The 22668-nt window shown below is 42.4% G+C and overlaps 1 protein-coding gene across 4 annotated transcripts in view; it reads right to left on the bottom strand.

Moving 5' to 3' along the window:
• NRP1 (neuropilin 1) overlaps positions 1–18793 on the bottom strand; it is a 114201-nt gene extending 95408 nt beyond the window's left edge. For all 4 annotated transcript variants that reach the window (XM_079300252.1, XM_079300253.1, XM_079300254.1 and 1 more), the window contains exons 1-3: positions 18633–18793; positions 18021–18459; positions 14670–14844 (exon numbers count right to left, since the gene is read on the bottom strand). In XM_079300252.1, the coding sequence (XP_079156378.1) occupies positions 14670–14844; positions 18021–18087 (242 nt within the window). In that variant the 5' untranslated portion in view covers positions 18088–18459; positions 18633–18793. The remainder of the gene's footprint in view (positions 1–14669; positions 14845–18020; positions 18460–18632) is intronic.
• Between the last annotated feature and the right edge of the window lie 3875 nt (positions 18794–22668).

Genomic DNA, 22668 nt, shown 5'->3' with positions numbered 1-22668 from the left:
GTGCAAAATTCTAAAATTAAGAAGAAGAGCTAGTGGAAAACTAGTATTGACTTAAGCAGGAAGGCTGGGATAGTCAGTGAAACAAAGGCTCTGAAACACAATAACTAGATCTTGGTTTTTATGGAAACAAACATTTGGTTTACATGGATTGATTAATTTTATCTTTTGCATTAAATAAAATGAAATTTCTTGGGTTAGTAAGTTGGATGAGGTGACCTAGTCCCTTCCAACCCATATGTTCCTAGGTTAGGGTGAAACAAATGTAATATAACTCAATAGGGTGGGTTTTTTTTTTTGTTTTTTTTTTTTTGTTTTTTGTTTTTTTTTTTTTTTTTTTTTTTTTAAGAATAAAAAAGATCAAACTGAAAAGATGTTTCATCATTTTTTCATCAAAATTCAAAAGAAATTTATGATAAAAATTGAATTGAATTCTTCCTCTTTGCTTTGTGGAGGAAGAGAATTGGACAGTTGAAATAAGACATTCCAGAGTCAGACAATGGACTTGCCAGGTTTATACAGTATATATTTACAATAAAACTTCCTAATGGATTTAAACTAGTTTTTCCCATGATAAAGATACTTTCTACAAAAGCCTTCAACTGTTAGCAGTTATTGCAACTGTGTTGCATTTTTCAGTGCAGTTCTCTCCTCTGCCCCAGTCAAAACCAGCCAGTCATCTCATCAACATAACATTTTCTCTGATGCTGAGATGGAGCTCATCTGGAAAATTCTTGTAGTACTTTCCTGCCAAAAGCAACCTAAGACCATACCTTACTAAAAAAGCATTTTCTTTCTAGGTTCCTTAGTGGCAATACAGCAAAAAAGGTGCTCCTTGGGATGCAATAAATAAGCACGTGCATGCATAGATGTGCAGATGTGTGAGATTTCCCCAGCAGAGAAACATACAATTGAGGTTACAGCAGTGACAGTTCCATTATAAACCCATTTTCACGTGTTTGGAGCTTTCTGAGCTGTATTATTTTGTCACAGAGGTTTACATTTGGCCCCTAGCTTATAGGTGATATTTTTCTGAGGTTTCACAAAGTGTATTAATCCATTTTTGAGTTACTAGCGGGTAAAGAAATGCTTTTCCCACCTCTTAGATTCTTGTAGCCCTGTTATGGCATTGATTTTTGCACATAAGTCTCTGCAGAGTTTAATAGCAATCAGCAGCCTGATGTGCCTTAATGACTTCCTTTGTGCATTCAAAAAATGGCCAAACTTGACAAGTTGAAACCTTCCAAGGGGCCAGTGCTCACTGAGTAATAGCTCCCAGGCCAGTTTGGGATTATTTTTGTAGAGCAATAACAGAAAAAAGACATTAAGATTTCCTTGAGTTTATAAAAACGTTTCAAAAATTAGTTTTGTCTTCAGAACAGCCCCTGAGTTTAGTGCTATGCAGCCACTTCTCAGCTTGTGCACATCAGATTGGACCCACTGCAGTTATTGTAACTGCAGCAGGGAAGGATCCAAACCATTAAGGAAATACAAAGTGGTTGGCCACAACTTCATTTACTTCACTAGAAACATGCTGACACAAAAATGGTACAGTTAAGTGCAGGATGGGCCCCTTTATGTCAGTTTTAGCTACTTTGCACCATATTTTTGTGCAATATCTGCATGAGAACAATCCCCTGCAAACATAAGCATGCACAACACATAAAAGAACGTGGCACAAGCAAGTTTCTTGTCAGTCCAACTCATTTATCTAAAGCAGGACTGGCAGAGGACAGCTGTGGCACAGGGAAAGGATCCTGAAACAGCCAGTGTGATCTTTGTACCAACCATGCCAGCAATTTGCAGATCAGGTTCTTCCTGAGCCATGTCCTGGTATTTAATGGCTTTCAACCAAATTTCTTCTCATTGCTGTAATCTGGCTCTGAAGCCAAGCAAATATGTAGCCACTATAATGATTCAACTTCTAATGTTATTTTATGTGTTCTCAGAGAAAAGGATGGTAAACTCAGAGGTATTTTTTTCAGGAATGAATTTTGATTTCTGCAAATTTTGATCATATGGTGAGGGGCGAAGAAACATAGTCATGCAGTGAAATCAATATAAATTAACACTTCAATTTCCTTTTGGTTCTATTTTTCTCCTATAAATCTTCCCTTCAATGGGAGTTTCAGGGCTATGACTGAGAAAAGAAACAGCATCAGGAAGTTGTGACTTTAGCAAGAATCTAACATTACCACTCTCATTATTTTTAGCATGAGTAGCATGAAATTTGGTTGCATATTTTAAAGCATCAGCTGTTGATATCATGGTATTGCCAAACTTCTCATTTATGGCAGAGGAAAGCACCCAAAATATATTTGATAAAAAATGAAACAGGAACCAGCAGTAGTTTTTGAGATACAAGGATTTTTATAAAGTTTCACAATTTGTTGAGGCCTGACTTATGATGTCCATAATTTGGAGTGTACAAAATGGATAAAGAAAACTGCTGTGTTTTACTGATGAGAGTCTAAATTTTCACATCACCTGTAGAGAGGAGATAGGGAAGGACAAAGCATCAGGTGGAACAAGCAAATCATAAACCAGCCTAAAATGTTCTGAAATGAGGTTAAAAAACAAGGCAGATGACCCAGCACAGTGTCTCTGTGCATTATGTGTACTCTAACAACAGAAAATGGTTCTGGCGTGTTTTTTAGCTTTGTTTGTGGTTGGTTGTTTTTGATTTTATTTTATTATTGTTCTAGCAGTACAAATGCCTTTGAATAGTGTTCATTCAAAGGAAAAGAAAGTCCAAACCCAGAAAAATCCTACTAGAGACACTGGCATCACTGAAGTGCTCTTCAAAAAAGGAGTTTCTGGGGCCTAAAACAATTTTTAAGTCCAAGCAAGACTGGTGAGAAATTTTGTCATTGACTTGGAAAAAGTCAGAATTTCACTCTGTGTGCAAGAATGGGGAATACTCCCCTCACAGCAGACAGAACAGGTCCAGAATATTTTGTGTCCTCTGCTTCCACCCAATAACAGCTTTATAGGAGTAAGTTAAGAATGAATAACTTAACAGCTGCCCAAGGCGGCTCTAAAGTGCTGCTCTCCCCCACTGCACATGAGAAGACTGCCATTAGTGCTGCTGCTGCGAGGTTCACTGCTCCTTGGGGGACTCTGCATTTGCAGAATGGCCTGGTTTTGTACTGGCAATATGCACACATCTGAAATTGCTTGCGTTTGGATGCTGTTTGCTGCACAGTTTTGACTTAGTGCCACGTCTGTTACAGATTCTCCTCATCACGGGTAATGTGTCTCTTGTGAGCATGAGCCCTATTCTTTATTTTTGTTTGGATAACACTTCTCTCTGAACGTCAGGAGATTGCCACATGCCTTTTTACATAGCAGTATATTGTTAAAAAAAATTAACAGCTAGGAGATGAACAGCACATAACAATTGCAAATTACTATTATACTGCTCTACATTTTCACCAGCAGTCTCAAGGGTTTTGCAAACACTAATAAGCACATCCTCAGATATTTGAAAACCAGAGAAATATTATGCTTTCTAAGGAAAAGGAGGCACAAAGATGATGATTGACTGTCCCAAGATCAAGCAATAGGAGAGTGTTCACACTATAAAGAGTCACAGCAACACAGCACACAATTCTGTGCATTTCTTTAAATATGTTAGTGGAAAGTGAGTTTTGTACACAAACAGAATTACTTTGGTCTTTATTTCATCTACTTTTAAGAAGCTCCTACACATTCTGCCTAAGTATTAAAGTGCAATCCTGATGAATGGCAAAACTTAACTGACTTTCCTCTGAGTTAACATTTGTTCAGCTACAATACTGACCTTTCTTCTGAGAATTTCTAGGGAGCTGTGGAAGTGTGGAGTCAGCTCCTTACTCAGCTGATATAAATCACTGGGGTTCTACTAAGTTCAGTAGAATGATCTTTAAACAAATTAGGAATATAGCCCATAAAAAAAGCTTTCTTTCTTTACATATTTAAACCAAAATTATCTGGTATCTCTCAGATGAGAAGGAGCTGAAACTGGGATGTTGAAACAAAGGATTTATTTTCTTTTCTATGCTGAGCATATGGGGACATGCAAAAGTTACCTGGTGATCAGATATTTATTTTCAGAGTACCCAGAGTTTGACTTCAAAAGATCAGATGAGTTGTGCTTATACCTATAAGCATGTTTTTACTTTGTAATTTCAGGTATGGGGGAGGAATAACTAAGAAACCTGCATGTCATATAGAAGATCATAGGGTGAGAGTGTGCATATGGGTAATTTCCATGGAGTAAGTGAGGTGCTTGAAGGTCACACAGTAATTTATGTATCTGCCTAGTAACACAAGTTCCAAAAAAACCTTCCTGGAAAGCATAAGTTACATCAGGCAGATGAACTGCTTGGCTTAGGGTACTTTGGCTAAGCTTTTGTTTGAGGACTAAAAGCTGGGAGAAAATGGATGTGTCAGGAAGGCCCTCAATATGCACATCTGTGTCTATATTGCAATTTGCAACTTGCAAACAGCAAGGCAATCCAATTAACTTTTGCTGACAAATTTAGCTAATACAGGATCCCAAATGCTCTACTAACATCGGTGGCTAGTTATGTCACACAAAAGTAGGTCTAAACATGTTTTTTACAGGCACAATAGCATCATCAGTTTAGAAACCTTTATAGGTAAACCAGTACAGTCTTTGCTGCAAACTGCTGACATTAGCAAAGTTTATTCTGCAAAAGTACTGACATCTTTATACTAGAATACACGTATCCCTCAGTGCATGCTGAATTGTTTTAACTATACACAAACAAAACCTTAATTGAAATCATTAAAAGGTGCAAAAATCAGTGCATGAAGACTAAGCTTAGAAGAGCTTAGTCTTAGTCCTCTTTAAAATTCAGAGGACTACATAGATAGTTACTAAATGAAGTGAAAAAATGTGCAAAGTAAAAATGAAATAGCCAGTAGAAGGAGTCTAATTGGCAAATGTGAGACTGGATCTTGGAGGTAAGTTCTAAGTTTAGTTTGGGGGAGAGTTACTTGTGTGGGAAAGGCTGAACAGCACTGGTTTCTTGAATAATGACTTACTATAATGAAAAGAATGAGAAGCAATTTGGGCTCTATTAGCTACACTGTTCAAGAGTAATAAGGAGCTTGAAAATTATGTCAGAGAAATGAGATAAAGATGACTATTATACTGTTGGAAGGCCATCATCTAGTGTAGCTGTGGAGAATAAATGAAAATGGAAACCAGTAAGGAATATAACACGATATACTTCTGGTATTTTGTGTTTGAGCTATTAGCAGGTGCAGCTCTGCTGGCATCAGTGGAGCTATCTTCACTTGCTTCACAGCTCAATGTAGTCCTGTATCTATTTTATATACACACATTTTATAGTCTATGTGCTATAACAACACATTGGAAAACTTTTGAAATTAGAGCATTAGACCATGTGGAGTGGTTAAAATGTATACCTGATTTAACTGCTTGCCATCTGGAACACAAGCAGATGAACCTAAACTGTCTGCTGTAATGCATGTAAAGAAGTTTTGGATTTAGGCCCAGATATGAATATACAAATAGATGAAGTTTACAGAACTGTGACACAAAGTCCCAGGGGTTTTCTGGGAATGTCAAAAAACACTCAGCAATCAGAACATATGCCTTCCATGTTAATATATCTTATGCCTCTGTCTCCAAAACAGATTATGGAGATGACTTTGAAACATGAAAAAAAAAAGGAGAGTTTTTATTTAAGAGCTACCTTTGCATATTTTTCTAGACTTAGCTAAAGCTACTCAAATGAAACGACAGCCTAGGATTTCCTCTAAGAAGGGCTTTTAGCATGAGGGATGTAAGCCTCTCATTTTGCATCTGGCAAAGTGGTGTGATCACTATGGAAATAGGCAGTGTAGCCTGCGTTTTTACATAGTGATCAAGCTAAACCTTTTCTAAATTGCTGATCTGCTTTCCTTGTTACAGAGGAGTACATCAGAAGAAAGTCAGTAGAAGTTGTCTGGCTTAATGACAGATTGGCACAAGAAGGCAAACTCTGACTTTACTCATGCACTTAGTAACTTGTCCCAAATATTCACTAGTAAGAGCTAAAACCTGGAGAAGAACTAATAACCTATTTATGGTGATCTATGAAGTATGAGGCTGAATCTTCTACTGTACTGTAATTTTCTCTGCAAACATCTGAAAACCACTGTTACAAAAAGCAATTATTAATTTATGTAGTGCCGGAAATGTATGTCCTACTCATTAGCCCTGCTCAAGTGAGTCTGTTGTTTTAATTGACTTCAGTGTGACTGTTTATGTGAATGAGCAAAACTTTGGCTTTGAGGGAGCATTTCTCAAAGCTTGAGGCAGAATAATTACTTTGGTGTGTACAGACCTCTAGTTTTCTCTAGGTTACCAACTTTCAATTTAATAAGGAGTGTTGTAAGAGTGTTGGGCCACTGCAAACCCACATCACTATGGAAGGCAGCACTCAACTGCCCAGTTTCTCCTGAACAACAGCTGGTTATTGTGCTTCTGAGATGTGCATAGTTTCTTCTGAAAGAAATCATCACAATAAATGGGTGTCTCTTCCACATATGGAGATATTTTCTCAATGGTCCTTTTGAGGCATCTAAATTCTTCATTGTATAGCATTACATAAAATACTTGTAACGAGATTAACCTGCAAGATGAGTCTAAATATGCACAATTTGATCATGTTTAAATAAATTATTACAAAGTTCACACAGTTCAGAACCAGCTCTGTGGATCACAGTGTTTCACAGTACCTTATGTGTGAGAAACAATCAGTAATTTGATTTCTGAGGTTACACTTTTAAAAACCTTTGATATTGCCCATGAAAATCAATTTCCTCCATGGAAGTTTAGGACTTGGGAAGGGGGTTATTCTCACATTTTTGCAAATTCCTACAGAAAAGCAAATGACCTATGCTCCCAAAAAGTTGGCAGGTGACTTATTAAACTTCTCTCAAATCTCCTTCAGGAAGTTCATTAAAAGTCTATTTGGAAATGGCCAGGTGCTTGCTTCCCACAGTGCAAGAGGGAAATCTGTCACCCTGTTTAAAAAATTGTTTGGTTATTCGGGATAAAGAAATAATCATTATACCAAGCTGTGTGGTTTTATGATGGAAAACTGTGGCTTGGTGAGAAAAGTACCAAGGTCAATGCAATGAAAAACCCACAGTGAACTCAGACATGATTTCCGAAGTCAGTGGTGGATAGAGGCCAGGAGAACAAAGTCTTTCCTGTGGTTCCCTTGAAAACAATTTTTAAGATTATGGATAAAAATAACTCTCTAGGCTTGAGAGAGTTACTAGCTTGAAAAAAATATCATTAGAAAAGATTTTCTAAATGTTTTATAAGGATTGCTAATGCTGACAAAATTACCTTGTTTGACACTGGATCCTGTCCTAAAATACTATGGCCAAATCAACTAACAGGAAAATAGCAGGGCTAAGCCTTTTTCATTCTTTATTCTGCCAAACCACTGCCTCTTGCAATCAGGATTGATTACAAACACCCAATTAAGAGGCATTTGGAACATGATCTGAACTAATCCCATCTCTTTTTCTCTTTATACCTAATTATCAGCCTTAAGATGGGTATTAGCACTTTAATTAGCAGATTTACTTTAGGAACTTCTACATAAACTAAGAAATCTCTAACATAGACATAAATACGTGTACATATGCACAGCCTTAAAGAGGTGTACATAATATGTGCCTATATTCAGCAATTTGGGTGATATATAAGCCTAGACATACACATATGAGTGCATGTATATCCAGTTTCCAGACATAATTTCATTCTTTGGAAATACTGCTAAAGAAAATAATTTAATTTGGTTTTGCATTAGCTGTAAAAAGATCTCTATATCATAATTATCAAATTATGATCCAATGTTATACCTTGCAATAAACTATAATTAAGAAACTAAGAAACTAACAGAAACACATAGGTTTTTGTTTCAATTAGACTAGCACAGGAGAGGAGGGAGGAGAGAAGAGCAGTGTGAGGTTGACTGAAAACATATTGAGATTTTCATGGAGCTAATTCCAACAACTCTGGGTTTCAATTTAGAAAGGACTTAGACCTTTGTTCTGATTTTGTTTATCTCCCTCCGCAGAAAGGATGAAGGATTAGGCTTAAGGGAATCCATATTTGACCCTCAATTTTTTCCTGTCTGAAGGGCATCTGGTTTTAGCACATCTAGACAGAATTCTCCTCACAGTTAAGTGTTCAGAGTAATAGAAACATCCATGTATGACTGGTTTTATAGTTTTAATGTGCTGCTGTAGAGAGACCCAAGTCAAGACTTTCCTGTTACAGGGGATGCACCCATACACAGAGTGCAGCACTGGGCTCTGCATCCCAGCCCTGAGTCCTGAACACAGGCCAACACAGACTCTCTAGCTATGACCAGGCCATGGATTTCCTAATACCTTTTCCTGAGAAAACCCAAATTCAAACCACAACTCTAAAAGAACAAGTTGTTTAACTGTTTGACAACAGAGACTTTCACAAAAGTTAACTGCTTGGATAAACCTCAAAGGAATTGTTTACTTACACTGTATAATCAGAAAAATAGTATCATTTCCAACTTCTTTTAACTCTGATTTAGTCCCTGCAATAAAGTAACAGCATCTTTATCTTTAGATACTTTCATCTGTGTGTGCAAATACATGCAGAATCTTGTGGCAAAGAGAACATAATATATCCTTGGTAATGCAAAATCTTTAAGTTTAGGAAAAAATGTTGGGGTACAAGTATTTTCTGTTTCCCTGATCCTGCACAGGGAATGGGCAGAATCCTTTCCTTGGCAGGAACCTTTCCAGCAGCCTTATGGAGGGTTCCAAACAGCAGTGGTCCCCCAAAGGGCTATCTGGTCTAGCTGAGTGGTCCCTGAAAAAACCTTTCATGTGTTTTATATAAAGCAGAGAAATGCCCTCAAAGTGCACTCAGAAACATGAGATGCCACATGACCCCCAAATCTACTGCAACAACTCATCTCAAACTAATCCAAAACCACTTGTTTGTTTTTTTTTAGGAATAGAATGAAGCATGGCCCCCTTCATCCCTTTAGTATTTCCAATTAATCTCTTGGAAACCCCAAACAGCTCTTGAGGGACAGATTTTTGAGGGAGACAAAAAGGAGAAGATGCTGCCTCCTCAGCCCAGGCATGGCCTTCCCAGTGTGTCAGTGCCCACATCCCACTCTGGCTTTGGCAGAAAGGTCCAGGTCACTGCCTGGGGCAGTGCAGCCCACAGTGGGGTGACCCACACGTGTGGGATGGCTGGATTAATGAACCCAGAGCAAGCAGGGGAGGGTGGGCATCCTTCCAGCTGCCCTCAGCAGTGAGGAGGGAGCTTTCCCATGTCTCCTGAATACCTTGTCCTGCTGAAATCCACTAAAAGGCCAATGGTGATGCTTAGCTGATGGGGCCAAGCCAGTCAAGCCATATTTCTGTTGGAAAGCTCAGAGACCTTGGCTCCTTCACACCTCTGTGCTCAGTGGTGGGTAAACAGAACCCCTGCCTTGCACAGACCTGAACAAGTCTGCTCCTGTGCTGCTCTGCTGCTCACCCTGCCTTGTCAGCTGAGGCATCTCTGCCTGCCGAGCCCAAGGCAGCCAGGCAGAGGGAATTAGGCAGCTCTGACTTGCTATCCAAACAACTGATAGTCATTAGCCATCCTACAGGGCCTGTGCTGAACCCTTCTCCACAGCCATCAAGAATGGTGGGAGACAGCTCTGTGGGAGTGGAGGGCAAAGCTCCCACACTTACACAGACAGTGGGGCTGCACCAGAGCACCCCCACCCCTGAGATGTCCTTGGGGCAGTTTGTGGGAGCAGCTCAGGGCTGTCCAGGCTCAGGAGCACCTGGGGCAGTCAGGAAGCAGCTGTGGTGTGCAGCTGATGGCAGAGCCCTTCTGACAGGCTCAGTGAACAGCCCAGCAGGATCATTCATGGGGGTTCTGCAGCAAGGACATGGGCACTCCCACTCCCATCAGCTCAACCCAAAGGGCTTGAGCTGCCCCTGAACAAAAGGAACAGATGCAAGGCACAAGGCCTGCACAAAGCAGAGCTTGCTGCACAGAACAGGAACCAGGATTTAGACAAAAGCAAATGAAAGCTTAAACTATGCAGAAACTAAAGAAAGGCTGAGCCATGACTTTGCTGTCTCCTGTTTACTTTACCAGCCTGAGTTTGTTATACCTACAGATTTGTAGCATAAATCCATTGACATTATTTAGAAATAAAATGGATGGATGAATTTCTAACATCAATTAGGTCTATGGGAGTTATGTAGAGCTATACTTTTACTCTGTAAGTCTGAATACCTGTGCTTTCTTCCTTTCCCAAGGATCTGGAGGAGCCATTTTCATCCATGTAAACAAACATAGATATTTTTTGCTCTGTATTCTATAACTGACCACAATTTCTATACAGCTCTACTCTCATCCATGTAACTAATCCCTAGTAAATGCAATATGAAGAGTAATTATCTATGACATCTCTCCTACATCTTGGCTGTTTCCAAAATGGGCATTTTTTCCATTCTGAGAGATTTGACAGCACTGTTGTATATAATCCACAAGTGTTAAGAAAGAATGGTATTTATTTTCTACATCTGTAAATTGTGGCCATTGAAATAATAGTGCTGTGTGGCATATCTATGAAAACCTTGTAAAACAATACAGTCAAGTCTGGCAACAAAGTTAATAATTTGTCAGTAAGGAAACCACTACTGGGCTTTCTCTACCCAACCCTCCACCTTTCTTAAGCCCTTTTCTTCTGAAGCTTCACATTCATTTTCTTAATGTTTTTAACCTAGTGTCTGTGAAATTTTTATTGCTCCCTAGATAATGACATCTGATCTGAATGTAACCACACACCTCTTTGCTCAGCAACATTTGTCACAAACCATTATAAATTATCATGCTGATAGTGTGCATTGCTGGGAAACCGGAAAAGTTCCATAAATTCAAAATACTGTATCAGTGACATTCTTGTTTATTATCTAGGTATAAAGTTTTACTAGATTCAAGATGGCTACATTTACACAGTAGGATACTTCAGCAACACGAGATTTGTACAGCTTGCACTAAGTGCTGAAAAGCATTTACCACATGCAACAAACACTGGAGCATTTTAACTAATATGTGGCCATATGTTTTATCTCTTCTATTCATTTTAACTGTGCTCCTGACTCCAAGAATGCATGCTTATTATTGAGACTTGCTTGAGAAAAGGCAAAATGGCAAACAAAAATGAATTGTTTCTTAAACTACAACAATAATTTCTGTTTCTTGGCCTCCTGAAGAGGAGGCATAACATTCATTACAGTTAGATGTTAAAAGGAGACTGTAAATTTTTTTAATTATAGATATCCTTGATAACAATCTGTGGTCAACATGTTTGTGTACTTCCTGTCGAAACCCAGAATTTAAATAATGCTGGTACGGTAGTCCTGTCTAGAAGATTGCTTATTAGATGCACCTAGCTTGTGTGAACACATTTTTAATTATTTGCGTATCTTTATTCTTCAAAACTGTGAAAGTCGAGTCCTTTGGAATTCTTCCAGAGAAAACGGAATTTTCACCATGTATACTTGAAATTTAAAACAACTCAAATGGTTCTGATTGTCAGAAAAACATACATATATGAATTTTATTAGCAGTCATTTGAGAAATACTTATTCATTAAAGCATAGCATAATAAGTAGGTAAATCAAGGGCATATTCTTAAATTAATTCCAAACCCTAACATAAAGAGAGTTACTGGGAACAGCTTCAGTAACAGCTAATGCTTAAATGTGCTGCTTTTGATTCTCCTCAGAGAATCAACCTTTCACCAGTTTTACATTTCAATACCTCTAGCCCTCTATATAGCACAATATTTTTTGAAGTTAGGTAAAGCCTCTTGATTTTCTTGTCAGCCCTATGGAAAAAGAATGCAATATTTCCAAAGTGTTTCCTCTCCTGTGCTCTGAGGGTCCCTGTTATTAAAATTGTTTTCAGTGCTAACTAAGGTCCAAGTTGCAATGAACAGCATTATAAAGAGGATTTTGGGAGCTAGGCCAGCAAGCTAATCTTCTCTAGTCTACTCTAATTGTATGGGATATTTTTTGTTCCCAGACATGAATTCCCTTATCTCTCACTTTCTATCTGCATTTCATATTTAAGTGGTTATTAATTTCCAGTGCTAAACCTTTCAATAAACTAGAGTGTAACCTAAATTACACATTTCTAGATTGCAGACTGAGTTTCTAATAAGCTAAGCATATTATAAAAACAAAATGTACTTAGCTGGAAAACAGAAAAATCTTGTGATACATTTACTGCATTAATCGCCTGTTGTATTCAATATTCAGTACAAGGGGTGTAAATTTTGTAAGTAGATGCTGAAATTTCAGACCATAGAGATTGTTGACAAATTCCTGTTGCTGAAATAATTGTTCTGGTCCTAAGGTTTTTTTTTTGTTGGTTTTTTGTTTTGTTTCTTTTCCACAAATACAATCCCTCTCAAGTTAAAAAGAGCAATTTTCAATATAAATGAAGTAGCAGCTGAGTAATTTAGCATCGCCTAGAAAATTAGTGCTTCAGCACAGACAAAATAATGGTAAAGTCATCACCATCATACACTGCAAAGACAATGCAAACAACCCTGTTGAGAGACTTCCTTCCACCCACTACCATCTCATTACTGCTTTGGGCTCCATTTCAGGGACAGAAATAATACAGCAGGGAGAGTGGACAATGAACACTGAGAAGGAAGCAACAGAGGGAGGGAGTCAATCCTTTCCCTGGACCCAGCTCAGCTCAGTCTAGCACTGTTTAGCACAACACTGTGCCACAAAGATTACTTGTTCTTCAAATAATTGTAGGCTGTACACCATTTTACTGCTGCCAAAGACCATGTTGGTTTTACAGAGTTGGAAAAACATGCATTCTAGCAAGGGAGAAAAAGGATTTGACACTAAAATATGCTTGATGCAATTTCCTAATTTTTCTCTAAGAGGCAAAGAGTGACAAATATTTTAAAGCATTAGCAGCATTCCACAGAATGAAAGCAAAACCTGTATCAGGAAGACACAGAAGTGAACCATTGCCTGAGTACAAGACATTAAAAATTAAAGAATGGGAAGTCAGCGTGTGAACATATGGTGTGAATATGAGCTGCAGCTCCAACGCCACAGTGAAAACTCATTTTTGCAAAGTTTCATTTTATGACCACAGGGTTTTCCTGCATTATCACTCAACTATGGCACTGAAATGCTGATCTTTAACTGGTTATAAAATACCACAAAAAAGCAACTAAGCACCACAATGCATCATTAAAAACTTCATTTTAAGAAAAAGCAATAATTGCGATCTAAGTAATCAATTTATTAAATAATAGGACAAAGACGTGCATCACAAAAATTAAGTCCTTGAATACAGTTGCTCTCTTCCCCTAAGTCCAACATGATCACTCCTGATAAACTGAGCATCATTTTATGGGATCAAGTCTTGTATAGTTCCATGAAATACCAAACACCACTGGCTATTGAATTTAATCTTTCTGTCACGCAGAGAAAATCTTGACTGGTACCATTAATGAACAGCAACTCTCTTGCAGCTATCAGCAGGGGATAAAAAATTATGATACACAAGAAATATTTAAGTAACTATGATACTCCAGAAATATTTAAATAATGAATCACTAAAGTATTTTCTTCATGCAACAAGCAGGCTGAATTCAGAGGGCATGCTGAAGAAGGGAATGATCTGACCATATGTTGCATTGCACAAGCTGTGAGATTTACAGATTTGGGGAAAAGTGGAGAACAGCTTCTGGGAGGTTCTGATTCTCCTTCTCACTTTTGGAACGGGTGGTCAAAGGGAATGCGAGGACAGGAGACAAAAGGAGCCTCAGCTCCCTCCTTCCTCCTCTCAGGGCACTACAGGAGAGCAGGAGGAGGGGAAAGAAAAGCTACTAGCTATAAATCAGCAGCAAAGGGAAAAAGAAGGAAATACAATTATCAGTTCTGCAGTCCACCACCCCTTGAAGGGTGACGGTAAATGCCAGACTAACTCTGCGTTAAGAAGGTTTGGCAATTCATAAATGGCCTGTCTCTTCCATGGGCTGTTTGCAGCCGTGGGAGTACAAAAGTAAAAGGAGCTTCTTTTTCAAACTCAAACAAGAGACTTACAAAAGGAAGCGGGCCAGCAAACGGTGCCTCACCACAATCACAACCGCACCCGCGCTCCGCGCATCGCCACCCGCCCGCAGCGCAGCCCAGACGCTGCTTACGAGCCTCAGAAGGCTGTGAGGACATTTTTAACAAGCACGCCCCTCCGTCTGTCTGCCCGCCCGCCCGTCCGTCCGTCCCTCCCTGCCCCGCTCGGCCCGGAGCCCGCCCGCGGCGCTGCCCGCGGCGGCCGGCAGGTGTCGCCGTGGCGCTCCGCAGCGCTCTCACGCTCGCTCTCCTGCTCGCTCCTTGTCTCACTCTCCCGCTCCCTCTCTCCTTCTCTCACTCTCTCCTTGTCTCACTCTCTCCTTGTCTCCCTCTCTCCTTCTCTCACTCTCTCCTTGTCTCACTCTCTCCTTCTCTCACTCTCTCCTTGTCTCACTCTCTCCTTCTCTCACTCTCTCCTTGTCTCCCTCTCTCCTTCTCTCACTCTCTCGCTCTCGCTCACTCACTTGCAGTCGCGGTCCTCCAGGTCGAAGTGCGGGTTGAAGTTGATCATGATGCGCTGGTAGGGCTCGGGCGCCTGGATCAGCCACTCGCACTTCTGGCTGGGGTGGTAGGACTGCGGGTAGCCGGGAGACGTCAGGTACCCCGGGCTTAAAATTTTGATCGTGTCGCCACACTTGTCTGCGGGGGAAGCAAACACATGGGTTGGTCTCGGTGTCCCCGGCAAGAATTCGAGCGCAGCCCGCAGCAGCGGAGCCGGAAGACTGCCGTGGGAATGCTGCGGGGCCGGCCGCAGTTTTCTTCAGGCTGAATTAGCATCCTTCTGCTTCTAAAGGCATCTGTGCTACCTTCTAACGTTCCCCATTCCTTAAATCCGCTGACTGAATAGGCAGCAGAAGGCACCTCATTTCTAAACAGTATCCTTTTAAAAAGCCCTGCACTCCAACAGTGGCCCTTACAGTGTCAAAACGTTGCACCCTCATAACAGTGCCAGTATTGGCTAAGAAGGGTTCCTGGGACACAATTAACTCCAAACACTATAATCCTCTTAAGTATGAAGTTTTAAGAAAGGCTGGGAGGAGATGTTAAGGGATGCCATTTGACCCCCTGCCCGGCTATGGGATAAGTCTGGTCTGTGTCACCGACCACTGGGATTGTATTGGTGAATCCAAGCTCATTCGCAGCAGACTCTTTGTTTTATCAGTCCATAAATCTAGGCAGGTTGAAACTATCTGTGCTCTTCAAACCCAGGGTAGAAGAGAACAAAGTAGCTCTAGTGAAGCAGAAACCATTCGCTATTTACTCTTTCAAGGAAGTTTGTTCATGCTTGGAGTCTGCATCAAAGTAATGGAGCAGAACAACCTCCCTTCCTCTTCCCTTCATTCCTTCCTCCCCTGAACAACAAAAAAGATTCACTTCTAAGAGCAAAATAGTTGCAAAAGTTTCTAGAATGACAAAGTGTGACTGTGAAATGTTGTATGCTGCATCTTACTCCTTTGGTCAGCTATGTCAAGATTGCAGTTTAAGGTTTATAGGAAAAATAAAAAGTGACAAAAAATCCCCCAACTTACACAGTCACTCATTTCACTGTCCAGTGCAGGTTTGTGTTACCAGTTTTTTACTACTGTGGATTTCTTTCTGTGGACTTTCAGGTACGAAAAACTTTCTCCAAGTGTTGGCTGCTTAATTTTGAGCAATAAGGCATGACAGTAAACTATGGTCAGGAAGAATGTTCCCACTAAAGCATGACTATATATCACTACATCTCAATAATGGTATATACTGGCTGCAGTGCCCTATCTAATACCTTGCCTGTGAAAGCAAAATAGGAATCCTTGCTCTCAGCATGAATTTATAAATATACAGGAGTTTATTGTAGGAAAACCAGGTCAAATGGAAATGAATGAGGAAGCATACATCAAAAATGCATAAAGCAACACTCTTTATAGTAATTATTTGCCATAAATTAGCAGGGAAGGGGTTGATAGGTACTCAGATGTATGGTCAAAACCCAGATACTGCCAAGCACATTGCTGGGAAAGGCTATCTTATTGTATTTCCGCTGTGCCTTTGCAAACAGGCTGTTTTCCTCTGACCAGAACAAAAGGCATTGCTGCTCAAAGCTCAAAAGCTGTCACTGGTGATCTTGCTAATCCGCTGTCTGGGGCTCTCAGGGAATCTTGCCTTTTCCTCCCTGTGTAAGCCTACTCAGAAAGTGATCTTGTCTCATTAAGCCCACTCCAGCCCAGCAAACAACATGGCAGGGTCTGGCATCTGTTAAATGACTGAAATAAAGCAGTACTGCTTCTAGTCACTTGACAGAGTCACTTCAGAGGACGCTGAGGTGGATTCACTACCACCAGCACTCCTTAATCTGCGACTTCTGGGAAAGTGACAGTGTAATAAGATAATGCAGTCTGCTAGACTCCTTGGCTCTGTGCAATCTCTCGCACACTTGATTAAGAAGAGCAGTTTCTAATGACTTTGGACCATTAGTTCCAAATAAGGTTAATGAATTAATTTAGTGGACACTAATACTGGATGTAGGTGAAGGTGGCATTAGCAGGTCTGGTAGGTTACAGAGGAGGTTAATGGCCTTGGTGACTCCAGCAGGACCACCACATTAACCACTCGTGGTGGAGGCTTCTGCCCAACAACTCACTCTCCTCCCCTTCCATTCACAGGGAGAAATGATCAACAAGAGCATGGGGGTGGCCCCCTTCTGTCCCTCAGAGGTACAGGCTGGCAGTATGGGTCTGTGTGGGTGGCAGCTTGCCCACACCCCGAGCTGGGCTGGGGGGATGAGCAAAGTGCACCTCTTGGAGCATCCCCACACCAGGCTTGGTGCACCCCTTGAGCACCTTTGCTCCTGTGCCACAGCACTGAAGGAGGAAGCTCATCCTGATTAAACTAAACAGCCTCCTCAAAACATACTGGGAAAGAGATTAACTTCCATCATAAAACATGAGATTTTAATACTCTTGCTTGACACTTCACTTGTGGTCCCTTATTAAAACAATATACCAGGATAAGAGGAGGTTGCTATCTTTTTAATTACTTTGATTGAAAACCCAGTCAGGCAAAAGTAAATATTTGATAATTAGTTAATAATAATTGCTCTGGATTTATCAGGAAGGGAAGACTCACATGAGCTGTTTCATGTGCAAGAGCTAAACGTCAAGCAGTCCCACAATTAGACCATCTTTAAAAACGCATCATGCAGTGAAATATTCACAGTGCTCTGGCATTGTTCGAGGAAGGAGGAGCACGCTGCTTTTAATTAGCTATGTTTTCAAGGGCTGCCTGACAGTAAGCTAGCCACACCACTCATTTGTTATGGGATTTCTCCTCTTGGAAGGGAGTCTCGAGCCTTCGCAGAGAAGCTCAGCTCCCCTCTTGGCACAGTGTAAGTTGCACATAAATTGCAGACTTGGGAAAGGAGTTCTCTGTGTGAAGACTGTTCGCAGGTACACACACAGCTAGTAGGAGGGACGATCTAAAATTTTACGCTTAGGAAAACAGAAAGGGCGGGCGGGGAAGAGAGCCTTCCCTTTAAAGTGTTCATTATCTTTCAGATATCGAAGGAGAGACATTTAATTGCCTATGGGACGGGACATTATTAAGATAATTGGCTGTCCTGATCTAGTGAGAATGAGCAGCCTGCTTTTCACAATAATCCGAAACAGCAGAAAATAAAGTCGGAAGGCAATGTCAGGGCGGGCGATCCTCAGGCGAGGACTGCATCCCTGCTCCGGAAGAAAGTTCCCCAGCCGGGTCGGTGCCGGTGCCGGTGCCACGGCCCGCCCGGCCCCCCACCCGCAGCCCGAGCTGAGCCCCCGCGCTCCCGTGACACTCACCGCTCCGCAGAGCCCGGGCGAGGGTGAAGGTGAGGGCTGCACACTGCAGGAGAAGTCCCCAATCCATTTTCCCTTCCGACAGCAGGGAAAGGAGGAAAAAAACAAAAATGCCCAACTCTTCCTTAAATTCTCCAGCCGGAATGAGGAGCAGAAAGCACGGTCCGCAGGGGCAGTCTCGGGGGCAGAAGGAGGCTGGCTTCTCTCTGTGCCTCAAGCCGCCCGCATCCTGTCATTTAGCTCCGGCTCCCTCTCGCTTTCCCCACACTTGTTCCTTCTCCAGGCGCCGCTGCCCCTGCCATTCCCAGTGAGACTAGAAAGCCAAATGAAAACGAAGGGGAAAAATAACAAAAAACAAAACCCAACAAACACACAAACAAGACAGACAAAAAATACTGGCGGCTGTCGGCACCTCGGGAGCGCTCTGCCGGGCGAGGGTGCTCTGCGGAGGGGAGACAAGGAAGGGAAAGCGGCCGTGAGCGGGGACCAGCCGGGCGCCGGAGTTTGGCAAACTGCGTCCCCGCCGCCTGCCCCGCTCTGCAGCGGCCGCGGCTCCGCGGAGCTCCGAGCCCGGGGCGGCGGTGCCGGCGCTGCCCGGCCGTGCCCCGCACTCACCTGCCCCGGCGGGAGGCGGGCGGGCGAGCGCTGCCGCCGCAGGGACTCCCGGCCGGCCGGGGAACTGGGAAGCGCCCGGGCGGCTCCTGCTCGCAGCCTGAGGAAGAGGAGCGCAACTCAGCGGCAATAAGAGAGGCCGAGGAGACGCCGTCTCCCGAGCCCCAGTCCCCTCCCCCTCCCCGCCCTCCTCCTTCTCCTCCTCCTCCTCCTCCTCCTCCTCAGCCCCCCAAGACATCGGCAGCGCGGAAGAACGAACAAACAAACACGGCCAGCCCCAGCCCTGGCACTCAGCCGAGGCGGAGACTGGCGAGGGGAACGCGAGGGGCAGAGGGGGGCGAGAGGTGGCGGCCCCCGGCCCGGCAGGTAGAGCCGATGCGGGCGGCACCACCTGCGCCCGCCGCCCCGCGGGCTCCTGCCCGGCCCTGCCCTGCCGTGTCCTTCCGTGCCCTGCCGTGTTCTGCCGTGTTCTGCCATGCCCTGCCCTGCCCTGCCCGGCCGTCCCCATCGCCCCAGCCCCACACACACACGCACCCTCTGGCTCGCTCGCCTCGGGTACCCCGTGGGAGTCCTGCCCCGTCCCTTCGCGGGCCGTCCCCTCTGCCACCTTTCCGTCCTCCGCCACCTTCCCCCCTCCCAACACACTTTTAGTTTCGTGCGAGAGTGCGTGTCCCTCGGAGTGCCTGCCGTTTCCCCAGTGGGACACACTTCCCTTGTCTCAGGGAAAGCTGGCTGTGCTGATGTGGGGTGAGCTGCCAGGACACCCCGTCAGAGCACCCCCAGGTGTCAGGCTCATCTGGCCAATGCATATCTGCATCTCGGGGGGAGGCTTTCCTGTACCCGCTCTCTTCCGACCCTCTTCCTACCTCCCTTCTCACTCACTCTTGCTGTCATTCCCGTCCCTCTCAGTTCCTGTTGCAGCTTTGCCCCCCTCAGTCTGTCTCTCATGAAGCCTCTTGAGGGGCTGAGGAGCTGCTGGGGTTCCCCAGGGCCGGCTCTGCTCCCGAAGGAGACTGTGCAGAGTGAAATCCCCACCGGGGAGTGTGCGTCTCCTCCTGAGCATCCTCCCCACCACCACCACCGGCACCAGAGGACTGGAACAAAGTGGGGACATATCGGGCTCTGAATCCTGCTGCTTTGGCTGCATGGTCTGGTGCTCACCAGCTATGGGCCCTGTCTCTTCCTTGCCCTATTGCCCTGCTTTACAGGCTGTCCCTGCACCTGGAGAATAATCACCTTGCTGAACCCGACTTTCATGTAGAGTACTTTGCACACCCTCTATGTGAAGGCAATCCAGTCGCTGGGGTAGGGGTTACAGGAAGAGCTCCAAGGCTGAAAGCTGAAACACAGCGTTAAATGGTCCCCAAAGACAGGTCTGTGCTAGGAAAATGACCTGCAGCCAGTGGTGGATGTCAGCCACTCTCATCTCCCAGGGCAGTTTGAAAACAATTTGTTACTGGTGCACAGTCAAGGCAAACTCTGTTAATGCTTCATCAGGAAAAAAAGACCTACTCCATAAGGGTTTTTTTTGAAGGATGCAGTGGGAAAAGAGCTGAGCTTTGCTGAGGACAGGGTCATCCTCCAAGTGTAGCCATGGCAGTAAACCCGTCCTCTCTGAAGACATAGCCATGTTTGAAACAGTTTTCAAACATAGTTGTCAGTCTGCAGCCACACAGATTAACTAGAAGCGTGTTACACCTGTGTGCAGACACCATACACAAATCCATCTTCCTCTATCCCTTTGTTTCTAGCCCTGAGTCTGAGATTTCTACTCTCACTCTCCCTCACTGCCCTTTTGAAGCCCTGAGTTTAAGGTCAGCTGAAGTCTGGAGATTAAGTCTGTAGGAAATCTATCTGCTGGTTTCATACTGCACACTCTCTCACCACTACTTTCGGAGTATTTTCCAGACATTCCCTTTCTCTTCTATGATTACAATTCTCTAATATTGTGCACTAAAATGCAGTTTGATCCTGTTATGCTCTCTGTACACTTAATTCTTTCCTTTGTCAGCTTCTGCCCCTGCCTGTGCCCCTGCCCATACCTGTGTCTGCAGGCGGGCTAGAAACTAGGCAGGCTGGAACTAGTCAGATTGAGTTATTGGGTTCAGTCTCATTTCCCCATCTTTAGGCAGTCTCTGGATCATCATTTGCAATACTTATGCATTTTCTTGATTGATTGGGATGTATATTTTATGGGTAGCACATTAAGCCCCCTTTATTTTTTTTTCTTTTAGAGACATTCCCAGAACATGGGGGAAGGGGAGAGTTAACAGTGCTTTCTGATTATTAAAGCTCATTCTGCTGGATCCTTGAGATAAATGGGTTCTGACCTGTTTGAGCAACAGTATAGCTTTTAAAATAAAGTACATCTGTTTTTGAAAACAGAAATTACCTGTTGACGGTTGCTTACTAAGGGTTTGCAAAAATATATGCATACATGTTTGTTTTAAAACTTGTTTCAGAAACCAAGATTAATTCTCTAAGTGGCAGATACAAAGAAAGCATGTACATCAAAAAATACACTTAGTGCATGACAGTGATGGCCCTCTTGCTTTGGGATTAGCATTGTCTGTCAGGTGATTTCTAGAAATCTGCAGAAAGGAAATAATCATTGCCAGCTGTATGCTGGAAAGATGCTCCAAACCAACCAACCAACCAACCAACCAACCAACCAACCAACCAACCAACCAACCAATCTACCAGCCATTGTGTTGCATCTATTTTTTTCCTATCTGATTAATAAGTTATTTTTTGCAGATGGAGACATAGTTTTTTTAGTAGCTAATGTATTTTAAAGAAATTCCTTTCTCTGGAAGAAAACACTTCAATGCAGACAGAACATGTACATTAGGGAAGATGATACAATGTGATAAATTGCAGGATAATGATGAAAGTTGCTTTTATCAACTGAGCCCAGCCTGTAATCACTAATCCATATACCAAGGTTTATTTCAACATGTTTATGTCTCCAATATCAGTTTCCTCTCCTTGCAGAGAGAGAAGTGCAACAGGCTGCAAAGACAGCTGAACAGGAATGGCCTCTGTTGGGGCTAACATGGCCTGTGGAAGAGGATTTCTGCTCTTCCTCAGCACTGTGTGAGCATTTTGGATTCCACAATGGGACTTTATTTATGTTTTCCTGTTGAAGTCTCAAGGCCTAACAAATATACCAGAGTCTGGTATGTTAATGTCCTTTCCTATCATAACATGAATGACCCTAGTCTAATATTTCCACTCATCCTTTTCTCTCTAGTTTGTGGATACAAGCACAGTTTTCTTCTATGTATGAATTACCCTGGAATGATGAGTGAAGACATTCTATCCTTGGTTTACATGCATTTACCTGAAAATGTTCAATCTTTAATAATCTTGAATATAAACTGCCATCAAATGAAACATTCAGAAGTCTCTTTTTATAATCCACTTCTCACATTTTAGTCATGGAATTTTAGGTTCTGATCCTGCAGCTGCTTACATATTTGTTCAGCTCTCCATTTTCACATCAGTAATGGGATTTTATGGCAAGGATGAGTTAGTGTTACAAAGACTGAATCTGAATCCAGTGTATGTAAAAGTTAATGGAGTGGCTAGCTTTGGGGTTTGGGTTCAGGCCCATCTTTGCTTCATAATTTGACTTGGTGTTTATAATGCTTTTTTGAAGATTGTCTGCACTTCTGTTATAAACCTGTTTCTCAAGAAGTTTATAATTCAGCCATAAAAAATATTTGCCTTGGGCTAAATAATGTAATATAAAATTTAGAATTCCAAAGGAAAAAACCATTTTCCCCATTTTAACAATAGCAGAACAGAGCAGCTTTGATGTTTATTTCTTTATGTACTCACATAGCACATTTAATTAAAGCTAAGCTTGGCAAATGATTAATCAATGGCTGAAGACACCTTTATTTGGTGTTATTTTGAAAAAGAACCACAACAAATTAAACTTATCCATAATATTAAAAGCCTGAAAATGGAGACTTCCTATGAGTATTTAGTGCAGAATATATTTGCTTTGTAACTAGTGTCTACTAATATCTTA

This window comes from Erithacus rubecula (assembly GCF_903797595.1).
Source record: "Erithacus rubecula genome assembly, chromosome: 3".
Taxonomy (NCBI): domain Eukaryota; kingdom Metazoa; phylum Chordata; class Aves; order Passeriformes; family Muscicapidae; genus Erithacus; species Erithacus rubecula.
The sequence above is the reverse complement of the archived record's forward strand: the minus strand, read 5'-3'. Positions and strand labels throughout refer to the sequence as shown.